At 37.0% G+C, this 19,965-nt stretch overlaps 1 protein-coding gene and 1 long non-coding RNA gene across 11 annotated transcripts; both read right to left on the minus strand.

The window, feature by feature from the left end:
- Positions 1-469: 469 nt before the first annotated feature.
- On the minus strand, positions 470-19,822 carry LOC104911979 (uncharacterized). 10 transcript variants are annotated; one of them, XM_085229372.1, is made up of 13 exons: positions 19,680-19,799; positions 19,115-19,279; positions 12,849-12,924; positions 10,317-10,656; positions 9,555-9,686; positions 8,631-8,754; positions 6,585-6,645; positions 6,438-6,484; positions 5,918-5,993; positions 4,892-4,993; positions 3,359-4,267; positions 2,389-2,499; positions 470-1,225 (listed from the first exon to the last, which is right to left on the minus strand). In XM_085229372.1, the coding sequence occupies exons 5-13, from the start codon at positions 9,624-9,626 to the stop codon at positions 913-915; spliced, it is 1,815 nt and encodes a 604-aa protein (XP_085085498.1). In that variant the 5' UTR covers positions 9,627-9,686; positions 10,317-10,656; positions 12,849-12,924; positions 19,115-19,279; positions 19,680-19,799; the 3' UTR covers positions 470-912. The 10 variants fall into 10 exon arrangements, with proteins under 10 accessions (XP_085085498.1, XP_085085495.1, XP_085085494.1 ...); XM_085229369.1 differs by lacking the exon at positions 10,317-10,656 and adding an exon at positions 18,835-18,911; XM_085229368.1 differs by lacking the exons at positions 10,317-10,656; positions 19,115-19,279 and adding an exon at positions 18,835-18,911 and having other exon boundaries at positions 2,389-2,430; positions 19,680-19,822.
- LOC146543874 (uncharacterized) lies at positions 15,797-18,828 on the minus strand. The gene is made up of 2 exons (XR_014884693.1): positions 17,478-18,828; positions 15,797-15,869 (listed from the first exon to the last, which is right to left on the minus strand). It is a non-coding gene; the product is annotated as an uncharacterized LOC146543874 (long non-coding RNA).
- Positions 19,823-19,965: the final 143 nt, after the last annotated feature.

Here is a 19,965-nt window from a genome sequence, read left to right on the forward strand (position 1 = left end):
AGAAGTTAGTCTTCCATTCTGATTACCTTACCTTGCTGTGCTGTAAAAGGAAGTCAGTAGAAAACAGAACTGAAGAATGAGACACATTTGACTGACAAACATGGAATAGTAAGAACATAGGTAAAAGCAATCTTGGACAGCTGAGAAAGGCAATCTGCTAATAAATGTGAGCTGCCTCGTTTGGATGTGTTACTAAGAAAATTGTGAAATTCATCTGCATTGAGCTATTCTGAAGCATTTATAATTGAAGGGATTAGGAAAAAAAAACAGCATAAAATATTCAGGTTGCTGAAAAACAAGTTTGACATTTGCACTATTAAAACTCCAGTCACCTCCAAGTTCTTAGCAGTCTGAGAAAAAAACTGCACACCTAGGTGAGTTCTGTTGATGGTACAGAAAAAACTGGAATTAAACTGCAATGCTGCAGAGATTGTTAGCAATAACTGCTAGTAATAATAACAAGCTGCTATTATTAAAAGATGAACTTGACAAATTTATTTCATTTCATAGTACTTTTTTCTATAACCTTAATGATAGTTTACCTGATAGTGCATTATTTTATTATGATTTTAGCATCCTACTATTACATACATTTTAAATAAATGTAAAACAAAATACAATTATAATCACTCAAAGTTGTATAGTTTAGAGTACATGGCTTCAGTTTTGCTAAGAGGAATGACTACTTTCATCCCATGTATGCCAAGACCTTGTCTCCAACTACACTTAACAAATACCCTAATACAGAAGTAGAAACTAATCTTACAATAGAGATCAGTTCTCTACTACTGGAGTTTGCGTTTCCCTAACATGTAAAAAAAACCAAAACCAAAACCAAAGAAACCCTGGTCAACATACAAAGTAAAACTGATTGATGCAAGCTTAAGCTGAGGAAACAGTGCCTTTTTTTATTCAGTTCCAGCTGTAATGGTCTCTTGGAGGTAAATCATAAGGTGTTCTCTCCTCCTCTTCAGGTCCATAATCTAATGGCAGACCATAATTGTAATCAACTGTTACAACTGGTAATCTTTTGCCTTGTTCCATTTCTCTAGTAGTTTCAGCTTCAAAAGTTTTTATTTCATAGTCTAATGAGCTATCTTCCTGGTGTGCAGATGAGGATGGATGCACCGTACATGAAGAATATGGTGCAAATCTGTTTTTTCCTCTGTTAAATTCATCTGAAGGATGCACTCTCCTATTGTCTTCAGGACAGCTTGCTCGATTACTGTAGGAAGAGTAAACACGAACAGTGAAGTCATTGAAATTAAAATTGCCTAGCCCTAAAAGAACAAGAATTCAGATTTCTACTTTTGCTTTTATCCTCTCTAATTAAAATCTTCTCTACTAGAAGTTAGAAATATATTTTTTTAATTTAGTAGGTAAATGAACTAGAAAGTGCTTTGTGTTTCAACTGCTGTTTCTAATTAAAATTGCCTATTTGCTGAAGGTTTCTTTACTTAGGGTCCATTTTTGTTCCTGAAGCCATGTTTTCATTTTGTGAAAAATACTTAACAGTAACTGTCTGTTACATAGTCTCAAGCAACATTATGCTTTGTTGCATATTGCAAAATATTTTTGTATTCTTCTGCAACAGGAGAATCTACAAAATATTTATTTTTTGTTATGGATTCTCTTTACTCTCTAGTACAGTGCTTTGTAAAATAAATGGCATATAAACCTGATTAAGAACAACCTTTGTAATTTTAAATCTTTGCCTTTAGTAAACCATAGATGAATATTATTGGAAGGGATCTCTAGTAATGTCTAGTCCAGCCCCCTGCTCAAATTCTCTCTTATCATAAGGTTGCACAGAGGCCACGTTCAGCTGAGCTCATGGTATTTCAAAGGATGGTGATTCCACAGCTGTTCTAGGCAATGCATTTCTGTATCCTCAAAAGAAATAGCCTCTCCATATAGGTTACACAATTTTTGATGGTCTAACAAGAGTCTGTTGCCCCTTATCCTATCACTGCACACCATGAAAAGGAGTCTGCCTCACTCTTATTACTTTCTCATCAACTCCTTGTTAAGACATCAGCTAAGAGTTAAACATAGTATCAGTAGTTCACTTTTTTGCTTACTGAACATAGTTTTTTTTTTTATTTTGAACACCGTTTTTTTTGTATTTTATAATAAGTTGGCTTAAACTCTCCTTGTCATCCTAATGACTTAGTGAAGAACTCTCAATTTCATAACTACTATAACCTATATAAAGCCTGATATAGATGGACTACAATTTAGTCACGTTATTTGCTCAGTGTTCAGATTCAGTGGTTTAAGCAAAAAAAATTAACATAAATTTTTACAACACAGTTAATTTGTATTTTTTTAGTTAGATACTGAAAGAGTAACAATATAAATCAGAAAGTAACAAAACTTGGTATTTACCTATAGCTTCTGTTGAAGTCATCATTATCAGATCCATAATCTCTGTGAAGTGAAGGAGATGAGGAGAACTGAGGTTCTGATACATTCTCATGGAAAGAAAAAGGTTGATTTCTGAAGATAATCAAAATAATCATATGTTAAGAGGAGTACAAACTACTGTAGGCTTTTGAAAAGTATCAATTAAAATTACTTCAAATAATTTAATAACAATTAACATTTCTTCAAATGAAGTGTTATTAGAAATATCTTAATCATATTAGTCTAACCCATCAAAATGGTATGCTTCGTGGTGATGATACAGTGCCTGGTTTCACCCATACAATGAAGAAAATTAAATCAAGCTTTACTAGCCCAGCAATGATCTGAACTATGTTCTGAAAGATCAAATATTTTGAAATATATCTGCAAGAAACTTAACTACTAAATCCAATTTACTAAGTGATATATGCTTTTGGGAGAATACGATGCAAGTTCAGAAGCAAAGGGATTTCTACAAATGATTGATTCATGAAATAAGAGAATGTCAAACTTCCTTGTAACATTACTGTTATCTCAGTTTAGATGAGAATATAAATAAAAATTTACATCTTTTGCCCTTTAAATTTAACAAAATTTTGTTTCAAGCTGAATCTAAAAAAGGTGAAACGAGCTTTAAAGAAGCACAATCTTTTAGTTTAGGTAAGGTGCCTTCAAATTTACAACACTGAAACTTATGTCAAATACATCCAGACTTCAAAATAAAAAGTTGATTGTTAACTAACTGATCATTCATGTGATTTTAAACAGATGACTGTTTCAAATAAATGTATTTAGAAAAGAGTTTAAAACTTAATTTAGACGTGCTGCTAGTTCTGGTCTTACTGTTAAAGGATAATCAGAAGAATCATATATAAAGAGCAATACAAACTACTGTAGGCTTTTGAAAAGTATCAACTAAAATTATTCCAAACTGCATTGCTTTCAGTTGTACCTGTCTGAACACCACTCACGTGGCAGGTCATCTTGAACATGATGATCATGGAAAGGTCTTGACCTTTTTTGTCCTTGCCCTTTATTAACATAATCAAAGTCTTTTAACTGAGGCTGCTCCTGTAAGTCATCATAAGGCTGATGGTCACGAAAAGGTCTGCGCCTTTGTCCAGAACCTTTATTATCATAATCTTTGAGCTGCATCTCTGTTTGTAAGTCACTGTGAGGTTGGCGATCACGGAAAGGTCTCAATCTCTGCCCACGGCCCCTGTTAACAAATTCAAAATCTTCCAGTTGCATCTGGGGCTGTGACTGATAGTCATGGGATGGTCTCAGTCTTTGGCCACGACCTTTTTTGACACAATCTAACTCTTTTGACTGCATTGGAGTCTGAAACTGATCATGAGATGGGTGATTGTGGAATAGCCTTTGCCTCTGGCCACGGCCCCTGCTACCAAAATCAAAATCCTTTGACTTCATATCTTCCTGTGAATCACTGTGGGATGGACAGTCAGGAAAAGATCTCTGCCTTTGCCCACGGCCTCTGTTAAATTCAAAGTTCCTTGATTGTCTCTCTGTCTGTAAATCACCACGAAACTGCCGTCCATAAAAATGTCTCAGTTGTTGTCCAGGTCCGTTGTTACTGAAGTCTTTCAGTTGTGTATCTTCTTGGTAATCATCGTAAAACTGGTGATCAGGAAATGGTCTTTGCCTCTGTCCTGGTCCCCTATTGTAATCCCAATTTCTCATCTGCATTGGTGCTCTCAAATCATCCTGAGTCTGATGGTCATGAAATGGTCTTCGTCTTCGTCCAGGTCCCTTATTAACGAAATCAAAATCTCTCAGTTGTGTTTGTCCTTGCAAATTATTATGAGAGTTGTCATCATAAACTCTTAATCTTTTCCCAGACCTGTAAAGAATTTTTTTCTTAAATAGAACATCTGTACTTGTAAGTACAAGTTATTAATGAAAGTAAGCTTTTTTTTTTTAATCCAAGAATTGATATGAAACACATTGTAAGTAAAATACGTACGTATCAAAGTTACTAAGAATCTAAACTCTAAGCAAAATTATAAAACTTTCAAACAATGTCACATTAGAGGCTATGACAAACATTCAACTATAATTCCACAGGGCAAAACCAGTCATATGAAATTAATTAAAAATAAAATGCAGACTGCTGTAGAATAATAAAGACCAGTAAGCATAGTAAAACTCTAACATTTTCCCAAAAGAACTGCTCACCAATTCGTATTAGCACATATTCCTTGTCTTTCCTTTATCTTCTCATTACTTTTGCTAATTTTTTAAATATACTTAGCATGAGTAGGCTACATTAAAACAAAATCTCCTCTATATTAGAATATTCCAGTGCTTTCAGTGTTTCAAAACACCACATCTAATTGTTAAAATCAGTTGATCCTCTTGTAACACTGTAGTGGATTGCTACTATAAAAACAGCTCACACTAAGGAAAAAATCATCTTTTGCACTATGGGGTTTTTAGCTTTTCATTCCAGGTTTCAACTTATTACCCCTGAAAATCTTCATTTGGAAATTGCTCCACAGGTCCTTCTGTTGCATTTGGTGGGGGAATGATATCTTCCTCTGAATCCCATACATCCATTCCAAGGTTACTGTGAAGAATAAAAATCTCTCGTAAGCTTCCTTTTTTTCCCAAACATACTAAGAGAGGAAAAAAGAATCACAAAGATTCTTCAGTTGAGAATTACTGATATTCTTAAAAATATTAAGTTAAAGTTACAGACATTCAAGATTTTCATAGCAAATTTTAATCTTGTAAATTTAGTTGAGGAAGAGCTGTAGAGAAAGCCTAAACTTCATACATTTGGAACCACATCAAAAATACGTGAGACAAGTACCATACTTCAAAAAATTCAGCACAGAACTAACTTAATCACACTCAGTCTCTAAAGCAATTAACACAGTAAAACAAGAACAAAGGGCACTAAACTAAAATGAGCAAAATCTGTCAGATATTATTTTAAAATCAATGTGATGCTACAAGTTGTAATTGGTACAAATAATGTACTGAGATGTAAATGTTAATTATTCTTAGGTACTCTGGAGTGTGAATATGATAAAGAGAAAAGATTCCATATGCATCAGGAATATAAATACTAAAAGCAGGAGCTTTGGAAACAATCTTCCACCTTACTTTCTCCACTAGGAGTGGTTTTTGTTCTGTTTTTTTTTTGTTTGTTTGTTTTTAAATAATCTGGTTCCACCAACCATCAACAGCAGGCAGAGCACAGAGCTTATAATTAAATCTTAGCAGTAGCTCTTCTCAATTTATAAGAGAATACAGAGTCAATATAGTTGGGATAGTATGATGTAAGTGCCCAGTAGTATACATCAAAGCCATATAAATTCAAAGTATAAACAAGGCTACTTTATGTTATTCATATCAGAAGTCTTGCAGAATTTACGTAGCTGTTTACTAAATGTTTAAGAGGTACAATTTTGGCTTACAAATGTAACTGAACTTTTAAAATACATCCTGGAAAATCTTAAGCGCACAACTAAAAGCTTTTGCTTACCTTCTCATTGGTTGTGTTCTGAGATCTGTGAGATATACAAGACCATCCATGCAATGACCTCTAGCATCACCAAAAGCTAAAGAAAAAGAAGAACGAGTCTAATGACATGTGCATAAACATGTGCACAAAAATACGAGATAGCGGCTTTCTATTCACCATGAGATACTAAAAAAATAGCATTAATACAAATGCTGCGGCAAGCTGTGATTGTTGAAGCAATTTTATTGTTTTTAAAACTGAAACTAGTAGTGGTAGCAACCTATGACTGAAAAATTCTTCAAAGCAAATGCCAAAGGAAAAAATTAAACAGCTGAAACTTCTTGTCATTCAGTTTGCTAATGCTCAAACCTTATTTGAAAGAAAATCAGCAGAAAATCTTCTATGGAGACTACCACATGAGTTAACAACATGCAACAGCAGAACACCACACTACAGCAGAACTGTAGCATTTGTGAACACAATTATAGTTAAATGTGAATTACAACTCAACATTTGTCTGAGTTCAAAGCTTGTAACATACCTTGGATTGCTGCTTCTGGATCCCAGCCTTCAACGTCTATAAGATATCTGAAGAAAAACTTGATTAGACTGCTGTCCCAAAGGGATTATAGACTAATATAAAGCCACTATATCTTTTGTAAATACTGATTTTTTTTTCAACCCTTACCTACATATAAGGTAGCCAGTTCTATTAATTCCATTAGTGCAGTGGACACCAATGAGTTTTTCTATCAAAAAAGATAAACACAGGCTTTAGTAGTTCAGAAAATAAAATTACTTGAAATTAGCTTAAGACAAAAAAAGTGCTGTACGTTTTAGTAAATCATTATTGTTGTTTACAGAATGATACTATCATGCTTGTAAAATAACAAACACATCCAGACAATCTTCTTCATGCCAGATCTCTAGCAGCAGTTAACTCACTACTTCCAAACCTGTGAAGACTGAGACAGAGACTCAGAAGACAGAGACAGAACATATGAAAAAGAAAGAGGAATGATATCAGAGAAAGCTGCCAGCCTTCAGTCAGAACTGCAGTAATAGGAAAGAATAAAATACGGTTTTGAAAGCAACCTTGACCAACTAGCAAATGTAACACTAAATAAGTTAACATACAAATCCTTTTAAAACTTACAAAAAGGAGAAAAAATGCATAATATTCTTAATATCTAGGAGTATGAAATGCATTACAAGAAGAATTAACTGGACTGAAAATTCAGGTGATTACTGGGACGAATCATAGAGATGAAATATTCAGGTTCCCAGACACAGAGAAGCACTCTAGTGGGAATCAGTTAAAAATATATCGTTTCTGAAAGGATTATACTAATCAGCTGTAGGCTAAAAGAAGAATAACTTACTACTACTATTAGGCTGTTTTAACTGAGGTATTTCCAATAAGGGAAACAGCAATGTGGTCATGCAAGGCACTGATAAAAACCTCATCCAGACTCTCTCACATACCAATACACAACAAAAAAAACCCAACAAATTAAAATATATATTTAAAAGTCCGGTGTGCTTGTCACAAAAAAGGGCCTATTTAGTGAGAATAAATAATATGTGAGAGCAAAATTTGGCATAAGAATATTAACTGGTTAAGAGTTTAAATCTAGATTTAGAAGACAAACTTCAAACATCAGAAGCACAAAGTTCAGGCAGGGACAAAGTACTGGCAGAAGGTCTCTGAAATGGACTTCGATAAATTTTTGAATGAGATCCACTATCTCTGTTTGCCGCAGAACAGGACTGTCATGCTATCATGTAAGTTTATTCTAGTTTATTCCAACCTTCCAGACAGTAAAAGAACAAACTTTAAAAATTATTTGTAAGTAGAATCATGATTAGTTATCAGGGAGATCTGAAACCAAGGGCATGTTACAATGCATAAGTTAACATAAAAACTGAAAGCTCACACACATCTGAATTTACATAATCACATAATTTTGCTAGTGCAAAAACAAAAACCAGCAACAGATCTATACTGTGGAAATACTGACACCGCATGTGCAAAATGATTTTTAAAAACTGCTACGACATGATGGCAACAATTCAGAAAATTGCTGTGTGTGACTAAATGGGCTTGATTAGGTTGCATATCAGCGCCCAGTGCCATCAGAGAAACCCTGTACTATTTTCAACATCCACAGAGGAGCAGCAGCTGTGACACTGAGTTTATGGGGAAAAATCTGAGCCAGATTCTATTGAGTATTCTCTGTCAGCTAGATGGGAGCAACTGATTTAAACCTTGTGAAAAAGGTGGAGGTCAGATGGGGGCAGTGGATAGAGAAGACTTCCCCAGCATGGTTAGAGAAGTATAATAAAGAAGCCTAACTACACTGGGATCAAGGAGTACAAAAATATTTGCAATTATAGCAAAAAAAAAAGTCTATTGCTCAGCAGTGGTCTGTAAATTACCAGAAATTCATAAGCAAGTTTTTCTCACTTGGAGTTGCTTTGCCACATGACAGATATAGGTATAATACTATTAAGAAGTGACTGTTACTTTTGAGAAAGGTATGTTATAAATACAAGAGATAAGGTACGTTACATTTACCACCACATAATAATTGGGAAGTGCTGTGGAGTGCTTTAAGACATCTGGAGTCCCAGATGTCTTAAGGGATCTACTGTAATTAATAAATGATGCAGCTAGCACCAAAGTATTATTATTATTTTTTAATCTTTTACAGCATAAGACGCTGATATTTACCATTTCTTGCGTTTTCCCATAGGAATTTTCTGACCCATTTTTTGAACTGTAGAATAGTAGCATTATCAGGAACTTCGAGTCCAACAGTATAAAGTTTCTTATACTGCACACTTTTAGGTAAATCCTAGAAACAAGAAGAAAAACCATGGTAAAAATTACTGAAATCTTACAGTATCTAAACTGCAAACCCAAGACTATCTAAAATATCAGTGATGCAAAATAGTAGTTTCAGTGCTGCATAGAAACTGAAAACGATCATGACATGACTTTATAAAGAGACATTCTCAGAAACCAATATTTACATTTCTGTTGTACAGAAACTCTTCTCTCAGATAAGGTCTTTACATTTACTTATCCCTAAAAATAAGATGGCACATGAATTAATTAAAAAGAGCAGATTATTTTAATTCCATTCTAACACATTTAACAGTTATTAGAAATGTCTACCCTGCTGAACAGCAATCATATTCATACATCTGTCTCCTTAGTGTATCAAGCCAATGTACAGTTGAAGATCAACATTCAGTCATAACACCTCTACTTATTCTCCTTTTCAATAAGAGGCAATTAAAATTCTATGAGCTGGTCAACTAGTAACAAATCTGTCATGAAGGAAGCAATTTTAAGGTGTATCCTTTTTTCAGTGGATTCCACTGAAGATGCCTCCAATCTCTTTTCTGCAGTGCCTAGCACTGAAGTCTTCATCCATTATTCTGAGCTACCACAGCACAAATGAGTCACGGACGTAACTAGCAGGTAGGAGGAGCTTCTTCCTGTCATAAAACGTTTTGTTTCTATTAGAGACATGAAGTAAGTCTAGGTGGCTCAAGATGTCTATTCCAATTTAAGGCGAGTAAATGCAAAAATACTTTAAAACAACAATGGCAGTAACTATAACAAAGTTTGCTATTACTCTTACAGTACCTTCACTTCATAGTACCGCGTGGTGTATGTTAAATCGATAACTAATCCGAGCTCCACATTTAGGGCTTTCATTGCAGCAATTAAGTCTTTTGGTGTAAATTTCTGGGTTGGGGTAAGCCTCTGGTTAATTGCCTACAATAACAATGGAAAAGGATCATTTGCTTTTTGAGTTCTAATAAGACGACATTTGTTACATTCAGCTAATTTAAATTGGAAAAGAGCAGTTTTCAAATGGAATGTTTACAGTATCAAAAGCACATCCACGTTTTATACAGATAAAAAACAAAGTAAAAATTTGTTTCTGTTCCAACGAAAAGGGAAGAAAACGTGGAGGATCTTTCACTTAAACAATATATTAACAAAAAAGCACTGATTTAATAGACAAAAAACCTTGCAAAATGCAGCATTTAACAATTTTATATGCATACTGATTAAGTAACTAACTAAACAAGGAAACTCAAAACACTGCAATCCCTCCCCCAGAACTTCTTTTGTCTTGCACAATAGCATAACATTAATAGTGTATTTCACACAAAACATCAGAAGTTGTGATGCCAGGGTTCACTTACTCTCAAGGCTTTAACTCTCACCCCACAAATGTTAGGCAGGCATTTTTATCCCTGGTTCAACTCTTGTCAGAAAGTACTTGCATGTCATCTAGCACTGAGAAATGTTAAATAAGACTAAAATACAGTGGCATGTTGGTGGAAAATGAATAATTCATTTCATTTGACAGATACAGTGCAAAAATTGTTTACTCACCCTATTGTAGCTGTGGTTTCTGAAATGTGTTCTCCGCTCTAGGTATGAAAATGCCTCGTGCACAAATCTGGATTTTCTCTGAATAGTGCGCTGTCCACTGTGAGAGCCTTTTGGCTCTGTCACCACCAATAAAGAGTGGCAAAACAGATGCAGCAGCCTCAACCACCTCTCAGTTCCTTTGTTAATAAGAAATTCAAGTAGACTGGACTCAGAACTAATGGAAAGGAAGGCAGCCACAGACCACGCACCTCTCAGAACCACAGATGCTATAGGGTAACTATTCCATCTTTTGACTGTACAGATTCTTATCTAAGATGCTAGCAAGCACTTTCAGTTGAGTCTGGAAACAGAGAGAGGAATTCTAATTTAAGAATGAACAGCAAGACACTCCTATCTATCAAAGCTGGTATATGATTAGAAAGCTTGCACTGAAACAGTAGGGCTGAAAGTGCATAGAAGTATTAACTCCTGAGCATTTCAAATATTGGAGTACTGCTGAAAAACAGTGGAGGTTGTCTAAGTCCAAACCTAACAAAGACTAGTCACAATTATCTCTCAACTAGTCAGAACTATTTTTTAATAAAATCTGAAACTGAATTCACGAACTTTGAGGTGAAAACTACTAACCTGCAGAAGTCTGTGGCAGAACTTGCAAGAATTTTTTTTTTTGCTATGTGAACTCACACTAAGAATGAAGTGAAAATACATCCTACAAAAGACATCTGTAAACATTTTACTTCACTGTGTGAACAGTTAATTGTGTTATGAAAGGCTATCTGAGATTTTCTGAAGTACTCAGGCAAATCCTGCTGAGTTTACCTGCCCTTTTTATGATCCCTGGTGGAGCTCCTTCCAGGCTATCAGAGAACTGCAGGGGAAGGGTAAACTAACAACAAAGTACCTTCCTCTGAAATCTAGAGCGACAGTGTAATGCTATAATGGGATGATAATGGCAGGGTGGCAAAGTCCTTGGCTACAGCAAATGGGAACAAGCTCAAACGCAGCAGCCACAGACGCAGAAATGAAGGAAAAAAGCTATTTACCTTTGGAAGGCCTCAGGCAGGCATGGATCCCTGGCAAAAGATGCCTTCACCTCCACTGCCAACCGTTAAATGATGTCTGGCAAGGGGTGGATCCTGGCTCGAGCCCTTCTAGTCACTCAGGTACATTGCATGCACCTGAGCTCTAGGTTGGCCCTGCCTTCCCACCAGGTGCTCAATCAGTGCCTCAGGCTGTGACTCTGCATTTCCACTACAGATGGGAAACTAGAAATACATGGAGTGCAGAAATCCTGCCCAGAGCAGTGTGTTTATGAAAAAAAATTGGTGCTGGATCAAGTGAATTACAGGACTGATGATGCAAAAAAAATCTCTCCCATCCCAACAGTAGAGAAGCTAATTACAAATCTACTGAATCTGATTTCCACTGATAAGTAGATCTACCCTCTGGCAGTCTTGGCAGGAAGGCACATGGCTACTATACCGTTCTTTACAATTATGCAGAGTAAGTATGACCAACTAAGGCCTTTAGTGTCAAAGCAACCAAAGCATCATACTGAAGCCGGGACATCAGCTAAGGAAGTAAACCCTGCAGCATTCTACTTCAGTCTTTGCTAACAGAAGTGAACTTAATGGTGACTGAAAATGTAATGGGCACTAATATGCCAAAAGAAAAAAATGGTTTTTTTAAACTACATGAATACTAGAGTGCAATCAGAGACAACAGTTTAGACAGAATACTTACTTTTAACTGCTATGGTTATGTTTAGCCATTGAATATTAAAAGAGCTTAGAAACTTTTCTTTCCTGTGTATCTGAAGTAAGAACTTGTATGAATTAATTTATACAGCATTTGTGTTAATTTATACAGAAAGGCAAATTTGCAACCATGTACCTCAACCCACCAAAGAACTGAAGTCTCCACATTTTGTTCTGTCACGAAAAAATTTAGAGATCTAGCTTAGTGTATTTAATGGATTAAGGCTCTACTCCATGTTATTAAGGATCTAATGGAGTTACTAACACAAAAACAGAATAAACCTATGACTACTGTGTTTCTCCATATCACTGAAGCTTACCAGTAATCTAAATCTCTAATTTTAAAAGTTTTGCAGTGGTAAATGTATTTTAATAAGTGCTTCATCTTTGAAAAATGGTATTTTGACTTAGTCCTAGACTGTTATTCATATTGCAATCCCCTCCCATGGTAATAATCAGACTTTTCTTCTAACAGTCATGAAAGGATGTTAAATAAGATGTTGAATTTAGGCCACTAAATTAGTAATCAAATGACTTTACTGATTGGTTAGAGATTGTCTGATTTACAGAAGATAAAAAGAGTAACACTAAATACATCAAAAGAGTGAAAAAAATATAGACCATTATGTAAATAAAGCCACTGGTAGATGACTGGATTGATATTTAAACAAAATATTTTTTCATAAATCTTTTCTGAAGTGAATATTAATGCTATTTTTCATTGCTTTTGTACTGTATTTAGTAAAGACAACGTGTAGTTACTGTTTATACATACCCCTTTTAAAGGTACTTTGAACGCAATAAATCTAGTTCCTGGTATAGGCTGCCCAACTGGTGTCAAACTCCTCCATCTGTAATGAAATAAATATTTATTTTAAAATATTTTTAAACAACAGATGTCAACAAAAGACACAAGTAGCTCTAAGTAGAACTTCTAAAATAACGTATGTCCTCCTTGGATTAAAACTTTGTTAAAACAAAGCACATAAAAAGCCCTTTTCTTTAAAATTTTAATAATAGTTGCTTCAAACCATATGAAATATCTTACAAATATCAGGCAACTCTATGTCATACTTAGCACAGATTTAATGTAATAGTTATTTAAAACTTCAAGCATGAAGACACAACAGTCACATTTTTCTGTCTACGATGGGCACCTACTAGCATAAAGCATTAAGATTTCCAAAAAGCACAAGCAATAGTTCCTAAATTTCTTGGACACATAAGCAAGCAGTTGCAATAGATACGCACAAAAGTTTGAAAAAGATGTCCAATTACATCCTTGTACGTATATAAAATCAGCTTTCTAAAAAATCATCTTCCATTAATAACCTGTCTCACCAACACTAACATCTTTTTAAAAGTCATAAAAATTAATTTTGTTATATTACACATTTGAACACAATTAATAGCTTAGCATTCTTCTGGGATAAATGAAACAGGGAGCTGACTAAAAGATGCTAGGAGAATATCAACAGTGTTACCACAGGGCTGACGGGGGGGAAGCTTATTCAGCGCACTACACAACTTACACAAACACACTCCTATTGTTTGCAAGCCTAAAATCAGGTGTCATAATAAAATGAATATTTATTCTCCATAAAGCACTATGAAAAAGAAAATATTTTTTTTACAGATCATATGCATGACTGCTATCATACATTAGAATTATGTCCCCAAATCTGCAGCTGTTACACAAAGTCGTTTTGCGGTATTGACAGTAGATTCCAAAACAGTCTTTTTCCTTCCTTTCTTTTTCAGCTTCCAGAAAACTTTGTTCCCTCAGAATGTTAGGGAAGCACTTACAGACAAGGAGCACCAACGTAAAGTAGAAGAACAACAGATTAAAAAAAAACAAACCACTTTTTACATTATAGTCACGAGAAAGTTTTCAGTAGCTGAATCAATTTTTAACTTGGCTGAATCAAACACTCAGATACAGCGTTACAGCCTCACTTAAATTATTTAGATGACAATGAAATGCTAAGTTTATTTTCATTAAAAAGTATAAAACTTTTAGATTTTGCAAATGCATGCACTTTGTAGTATACTTCTTTTTCAGGGCAATATTTTTCACTGCTCTTTCTCTTGGTACTCCCAAAACCACAAAGAATATTTGATAGTAGAAAAATTTAGCAAAAATCACTTTAGTAACATGAGGATTTATGTTACAACAATCAAATTCTTAGTAATTCCAAATCCACAAAGAAATGGTATTCACTAATTTTACACAGTGCTGAAGAAATTCTTTGTGTAGCACATTTCAGAGATGCCAGAATAAGAACACATTCATGACTAGAGGACACGTTCCATGCAACATGCCTCCTAGTTTAAGATAGATAAATTCAATAGGAATTAAGATCGCAAGCAGTATAAGCATACAGCAAATACTACCCAACCTAACAAAACCCACAACATATGTATCCAGACTGCAAGATGTGGTCAGTTAAAAAAATTAATTGTACCAAAGAACAGTTTAATCAACCCCGTGCATAGTTTAATTTTACCTCGTTCACATCATAAACCACTGTGATTCTATGATCACCTTAAAAAGAAGCTAAATGCTGTGAACCATTATTAGATCTACATTTGATCTGACCTATTGTTAAAATTAATGAGAAAATCAAGCTTAACATCAACTCCAGCCTCTGGCTGTTTTTAATAACTCAGGAAATTAAAAATTTTTGCTGTCAAACTTACAAGCAGAATCAGAAAATGGGCTGCTTCTGGGAATAGAGAAACTAGTACGAATACCAATAAAACATACAACATGCTTTACAACAGTGGGATTCATTCAACAGGCAGCCAAAGGCCATAATTGCACATAAACATTTAGAAACATTTTGAAGGAAGGCACGAGTAAAGGATCCCAACCACAGAAGACCAATCAGTCCATGCAGGGAGACAGTTGGATGCTCAAGTTGCCTTTAACCAGCTTTCTCTTGGAAAACTGTGTAAGTGGAAATCTACCATAATCAATGTAAATTCGAAGGAACTAGAAATTAGCAAGAAATGCTAAAAAAAAAAAAAAAAAAAATCTTAAAAATCCTATTTATAGGACTCAACACCATCATCATTCCTGTAGCAATGATTAAAAGGTTTGAGCGAAAAACACTGAGCTGGACATACAGTAGGAGAGAAGATAGAAGGAAGTTTCCTTAGAGAGCCAGTGGTATCTCCCAGAGACACAGACAATGTGTGCTTCTAGGCATTAGAAACATTCAGGTATTTACACTACAGTGGGGACAGCTCTGGCCATAGAACAGTCACATTAGAAAGACATTGTGATATGAGTCTAAGATGGAATTGTAAGTTCAGTAAATCATTGCAGCTTTAATAACCCAAACAATAATCAAGTAAAGACAAACAGACCAGAAAGAAAATGAGAACTTCTGTATGAAACACAACAGCTGTCAAAATACAGGCAGGAAGTCATCATACTCTAAGGCAAACTATTACCTGACAATAAGTGCTATTTCTGGACTTTTCATAAAATGAGCAGCCAGGCCAAACACCCTTCAGAACCTCACGTGTAAAAGAACTGCAAATCAAATTCTGCTTTAAGTTTGCATCAAAAGAGCTGAGAGACTTTTACCAACCCAACATGGTGATTTTTTTCTGGTTTCTATACAAAACAACAACCCCAAATTTATTTGTTTGAATAGAAAAATACTGAAGAGAGAGTAGCACTCAAATACAAATGACATATTGCACACACACATGTTTTTAATTACGGCTTTATTTCTGTAAGTTTTCAAATAAGTAAACAATCCACGGAATACATGCAGAGTAAGATCTGAAATGTAACGAAACAAAAATTAATGAATTGCTTAATTCTTTACCTTTCCCACTTCTCAATCCTTTTTTGTCTTTGTCACTTCCTAACTATCATCAACAGTCTCAGAACACAGGCAGAATTTTACCAGCCATTCCAAATAAGAGAATCACATCTCAGTTGAAAAGTGTTAAACTCTAATTAAACATAATTCCCTCTTCCCTCTGAAATCTCTGTAACTCCTTCATGACTTCCAGTTAAATAAGTAAAATTATTATTGCTACTACAGACTGTAGTTAGCTCAACTGTAAGTGGCTTTATATCTGGTTTACATTAAGATATATTATTACGCTTATCCATTTTTGTTTAAATGAGAAGCACTGCTTTACTGTCTTATTTTTTGTCTAAAAATCTTAGATGTGCAATAACAGTTTGATTTGCTTTCTTAAAACAAACTTCACGCATCCTGTTAAAAGTATGTTCACAATGCAGAGGTAGAAATCACTCAATTTTGTCTTTATAATGAAAATACTCCACTCCTTGGATTATTACTTTTTCTAGACTCTAAGGGAAACATAAAATAAGGTTATATTTTGGCGGATGCTATTCAAAGCAGAACCTGAATTGATGATATTATACCCACAGTAGGATTTGGGATGCTGATGTACCACATGTGTAACCCTGTAAAACCATCACAGTACTTTGTGAAAGCTCGTTAGATAGCTTGAACACATTCTACTAGCTGACTCCCAGTAAAACACCGTAATATACAACTACCAAAGGACAGTACCATTTCAGACCCTGGGGGACAGTGCAGCAGAGCAGGACACTTGAGTCCCTCTCTTATATTAAATCTCATTTTGTTACAAAATCACCTCTACAGCACTATTTTATAGGCTTGAGGCTGCAATGGATACTGCACATCTTAGTTTTGCTCCAACACTTTACTGGGAAAAGGGAGAAATGATTTTTGCTATGAAGGAATATTGTACTTCCAGGCTACTTTCTCTCCTCTTTGTTGGAGCAAAGACTGTGCAAAAAGTGCAAGCATTCAGGGCTAGGGGAAAGCAACAAGTATGCAAGAACAAGAAATGAGACATGTACTGCAGACCCAGTGGCAGAATAACATGCAGACCCAGAAGCTAATAATACTTCTTGAGGTGCTGGGCACACTCACAGTTCTGATTCCAGCAAGGTTGCACAGTGCTGTAATACAACCCTTACATACAGTCAACTTTAGTTATGCTGCAGACATAGCATTGTAAAGTGACAGTAATCAGCTGAGACCAATTTTTAAAAATACACTTTTTTAAAATTTGTACTATCTCTAGCTAAAGCCTAACTGAGCCTTCAAATTTATCATACCACTTTATTTAGCAGAAAGGAAAGTGGATTAAAACTGTTAAGAACTGCATAAAAAAATAGAGGCAGTAACAAAGACAACCTAAAAAATGCTGCCTGTCACTTATCTACTAACAGGCTTCTCATGCCTGGTATTCTCATCATTACAAAACAAAAAGTAAGTGTTATGTTCACAGTTATTAAAATACTGTGATACGATGGAGATTTTACTCCCACAGTTAAATACTGTCTGAACTGGTCTTGTGTTGCAGTGCACCTCAATCTTACTTCTTCCAACAAGCTGGGAACACTTCGGTATCAGGAGCTTTGTCAGACGGTAACACTATCTTTACAAGCAATTACTCTACAGCAGATGTTCTCTTCTCTGTGAAAGATACACAGATGTTAGTTTCTAATCAGAGAGGCCAGAAGCACGGTCCACTGGTTCTTCCATATTTACAGAAGAAACGCATGTAACCTAAAAGAACCTCAAGCTCAAATGCCATGGGACAAGAAGGGAAAAATGAGTAACTGATACATTCACAACATCTTAGTAATAATTTTTAAGTATTAAAAAAACAAGCAGGAGTTATTCTCACAGGCTCCCTATATTATTGCTTGCAAGCCTAACCTACTTTCAGGATAACTTTTTGTTTAAGTTCTAACTGAATTTTTACAGAAACTTTCAAACAAATCAATGCATACATAGTATTTTCTTAAATTTTACTCTATTTTTAATCTCTGAGTTTGTCTGCTATTAAAATAATCAGTTTCTAGAAGCTACTTCTGAAAGTTTGCTTATCGTTTGTTTCTATTCATTGCTTTAGGCCAGCATGTTTTGCAAGAAAACACTCTTCTTGTATGTCATTGTTCTTTTTAAGAATATTTTCAATAAAGTTCCTCTAGATAATGTCCACCTTTGCCAAAATATCACACTAATTCCAAGTTATTGTCCTGTTACAACATGCCTGTATATCTCAGCACACCTTCCTACCACAAAATTTGCTCAAATATCAGCAGTAAAACATAGATTAAGCTTTTAAACTTGGACTTCCTTCAAATTTTTTTAAGAGCTCAATAGTAGGACCACATTTGTTTTAACTGAGAGTATTCAGTGGTGCCCATATGCACTCCCACTAAAGGCATCAGAAAGCAAGTAGAATACTACATTATTTTGTGTTGCTTTTTTTTTTTAATTTTCACTGATAGAACATTTTTTGTCATCCTATTGTAAAAACAAAAAACAAAAGAAGAGGATAATGTGTTTCTGGACCTGTGTGTTCTTTGATTGCGTGCACGCAACAAGCTGCTCTCATCTTATCTGCTCTTCCCTTACTCTGAGCAGTCAGGGTGGGCTACTCTTCCATTTCCCCAGGTAAGTATGCATCGGGGTGAGAAAGTTAGGAAGAAGGGACTGCATTTGGCTGATGAAGGAGAATGTTCACAGACAGGCTGGAGCATCATACTCACCTGGGGGATGACAGGCTATGTTGTTCCTGTCTTGGAGAAGATACCTACCTACCTTACCTGGCAGTACATGGCGAAGATGCTTGTGGCAAGAAAGCACCTGAGGCAGTGAGTGCCCCTTCTCTATGGGCAGGGCTGTGCCCGCTCCTGCCTCTCGCTTAGTGTGAGGGATACTTACCCCTCGGGGATAGTGTTCTTCTTTACCATGCTGAAAGCAGGAGCAGGCAGAGCAGGAGACAGCGGTGAAAGTGCGCACTGCAGCAAAGGAGAGAGAACCGCGCAGTTAACACGGTGCCTATCTCTTTCTCCATCAATGGGCATTTTCACAGGGCTGACTGAAGATAAAGTAAATGAAGCAGTCAGCCGCGGCTGGAAGCCATCCTGAAAATGTTCTGCTGCTTGCAAGCTACTCTATGTTCTCCACCACAACTGTACAAGAGGGAAAGACAACAACTCACCTCTCCTCTCCAGGAGACCAAAAGAACCAGAGAGGAGAGGCAGCAGGTTTCTAACTCTCGCAGCAGCGCTGCAAGGGTGAAGATCTTCCAGGCAGCCCCAGAGCAGTCTGCTCAGCCCTCGTGCTCCCACAGCCAAAACTCGTCTCAATTAAAAGCTCCGAGCATCTGCAAGAGGCGAGGCCGGCCCTCAGCGAGCGGGACGACCACCTGCCCCGCGCGAACCTCGGCGGGGCCGACCCCGCGGCGGCCCTGGCACCACCGGCGGCCGCCGTGCTCAGCGGGGCGCGGAGCTCCCCCTGCGGCGGAGGGCCCATAGCCGCCGCTCCACAGAGCACGCCTGAGGCTAGGCCGGCTCGGGGCACTCGGCGGGAAGCCGCCGAGATGACAGGAGGGATTAAAAAAAGACACGGAGGCAAAGGGGAGGTCGCGGCCCGACGGCTGGGGGCCGGGCTGTCGGCGAGGGGCCGGGCCGTGAGGAGCGGAGCGAGGGCTGCAGCAGGATGCGGTAACGGGGGAAGGCCTGGGCGCCGGGGCGGGGAGGAGCGGGGCTGCGGGCGGCCCGTACCCTGACAGGATTTCCCTTGCAGAGGAAGGCTGGAGCGAGACAGGCGGCACAGAACGTTCCCGAAAGGGTCTCGATTGCGCATGCGCGGCGGCCGGCCAGCTTGCCGGGAGGGGGCATTGCGCCTGCTCCTCGCGGCCGGGCTGGCGGGTGCCGATCGCGCATGCGCGGCGGCCGCGACCCGTAGGCTCGAGCGAGCACCCGTTCAGCGTGCGTGACCGACCGGCCAATGAGACGCGGCCGTGCGTTTGCGCGTGCGCCGGGAGTCCGTGGGCGCAGGGAGAAGTGT

Source organism: Meleagris gallopavo, chromosome 8 (genome assembly GCF_905368555.1).
Source record: "Meleagris gallopavo chromosome 8, MGAL_WU_HG_1.1, whole genome shotgun sequence".
NCBI classification, from domain to species: domain Eukaryota; kingdom Metazoa; phylum Chordata; class Aves; order Galliformes; family Phasianidae; genus Meleagris; species Meleagris gallopavo.

Coding starts and splice junctions, on each gene's coding strand:
- LOC104911979 (XM_085229367.1), bottom strand. CDS start 19,796: ATGCCCCCTCCCGGCAAGCTGGCCGGCCGCCGCGCATGCGCAATCGAG. Junction 6,646..8,630: donor ATGGGAAAACGCAAGAAATG/GTAAATATCAGC, acceptor CTTTTTTGATAG/AAAAACTCATTGGTGTCCAC. Junction 4,268..4,891: donor CCAAATGAAGATTTTCAGGG/GTAATAAGTTGA, acceptor AATTCTTTACAG/GTCTGGGAAAAGATTAAGAG.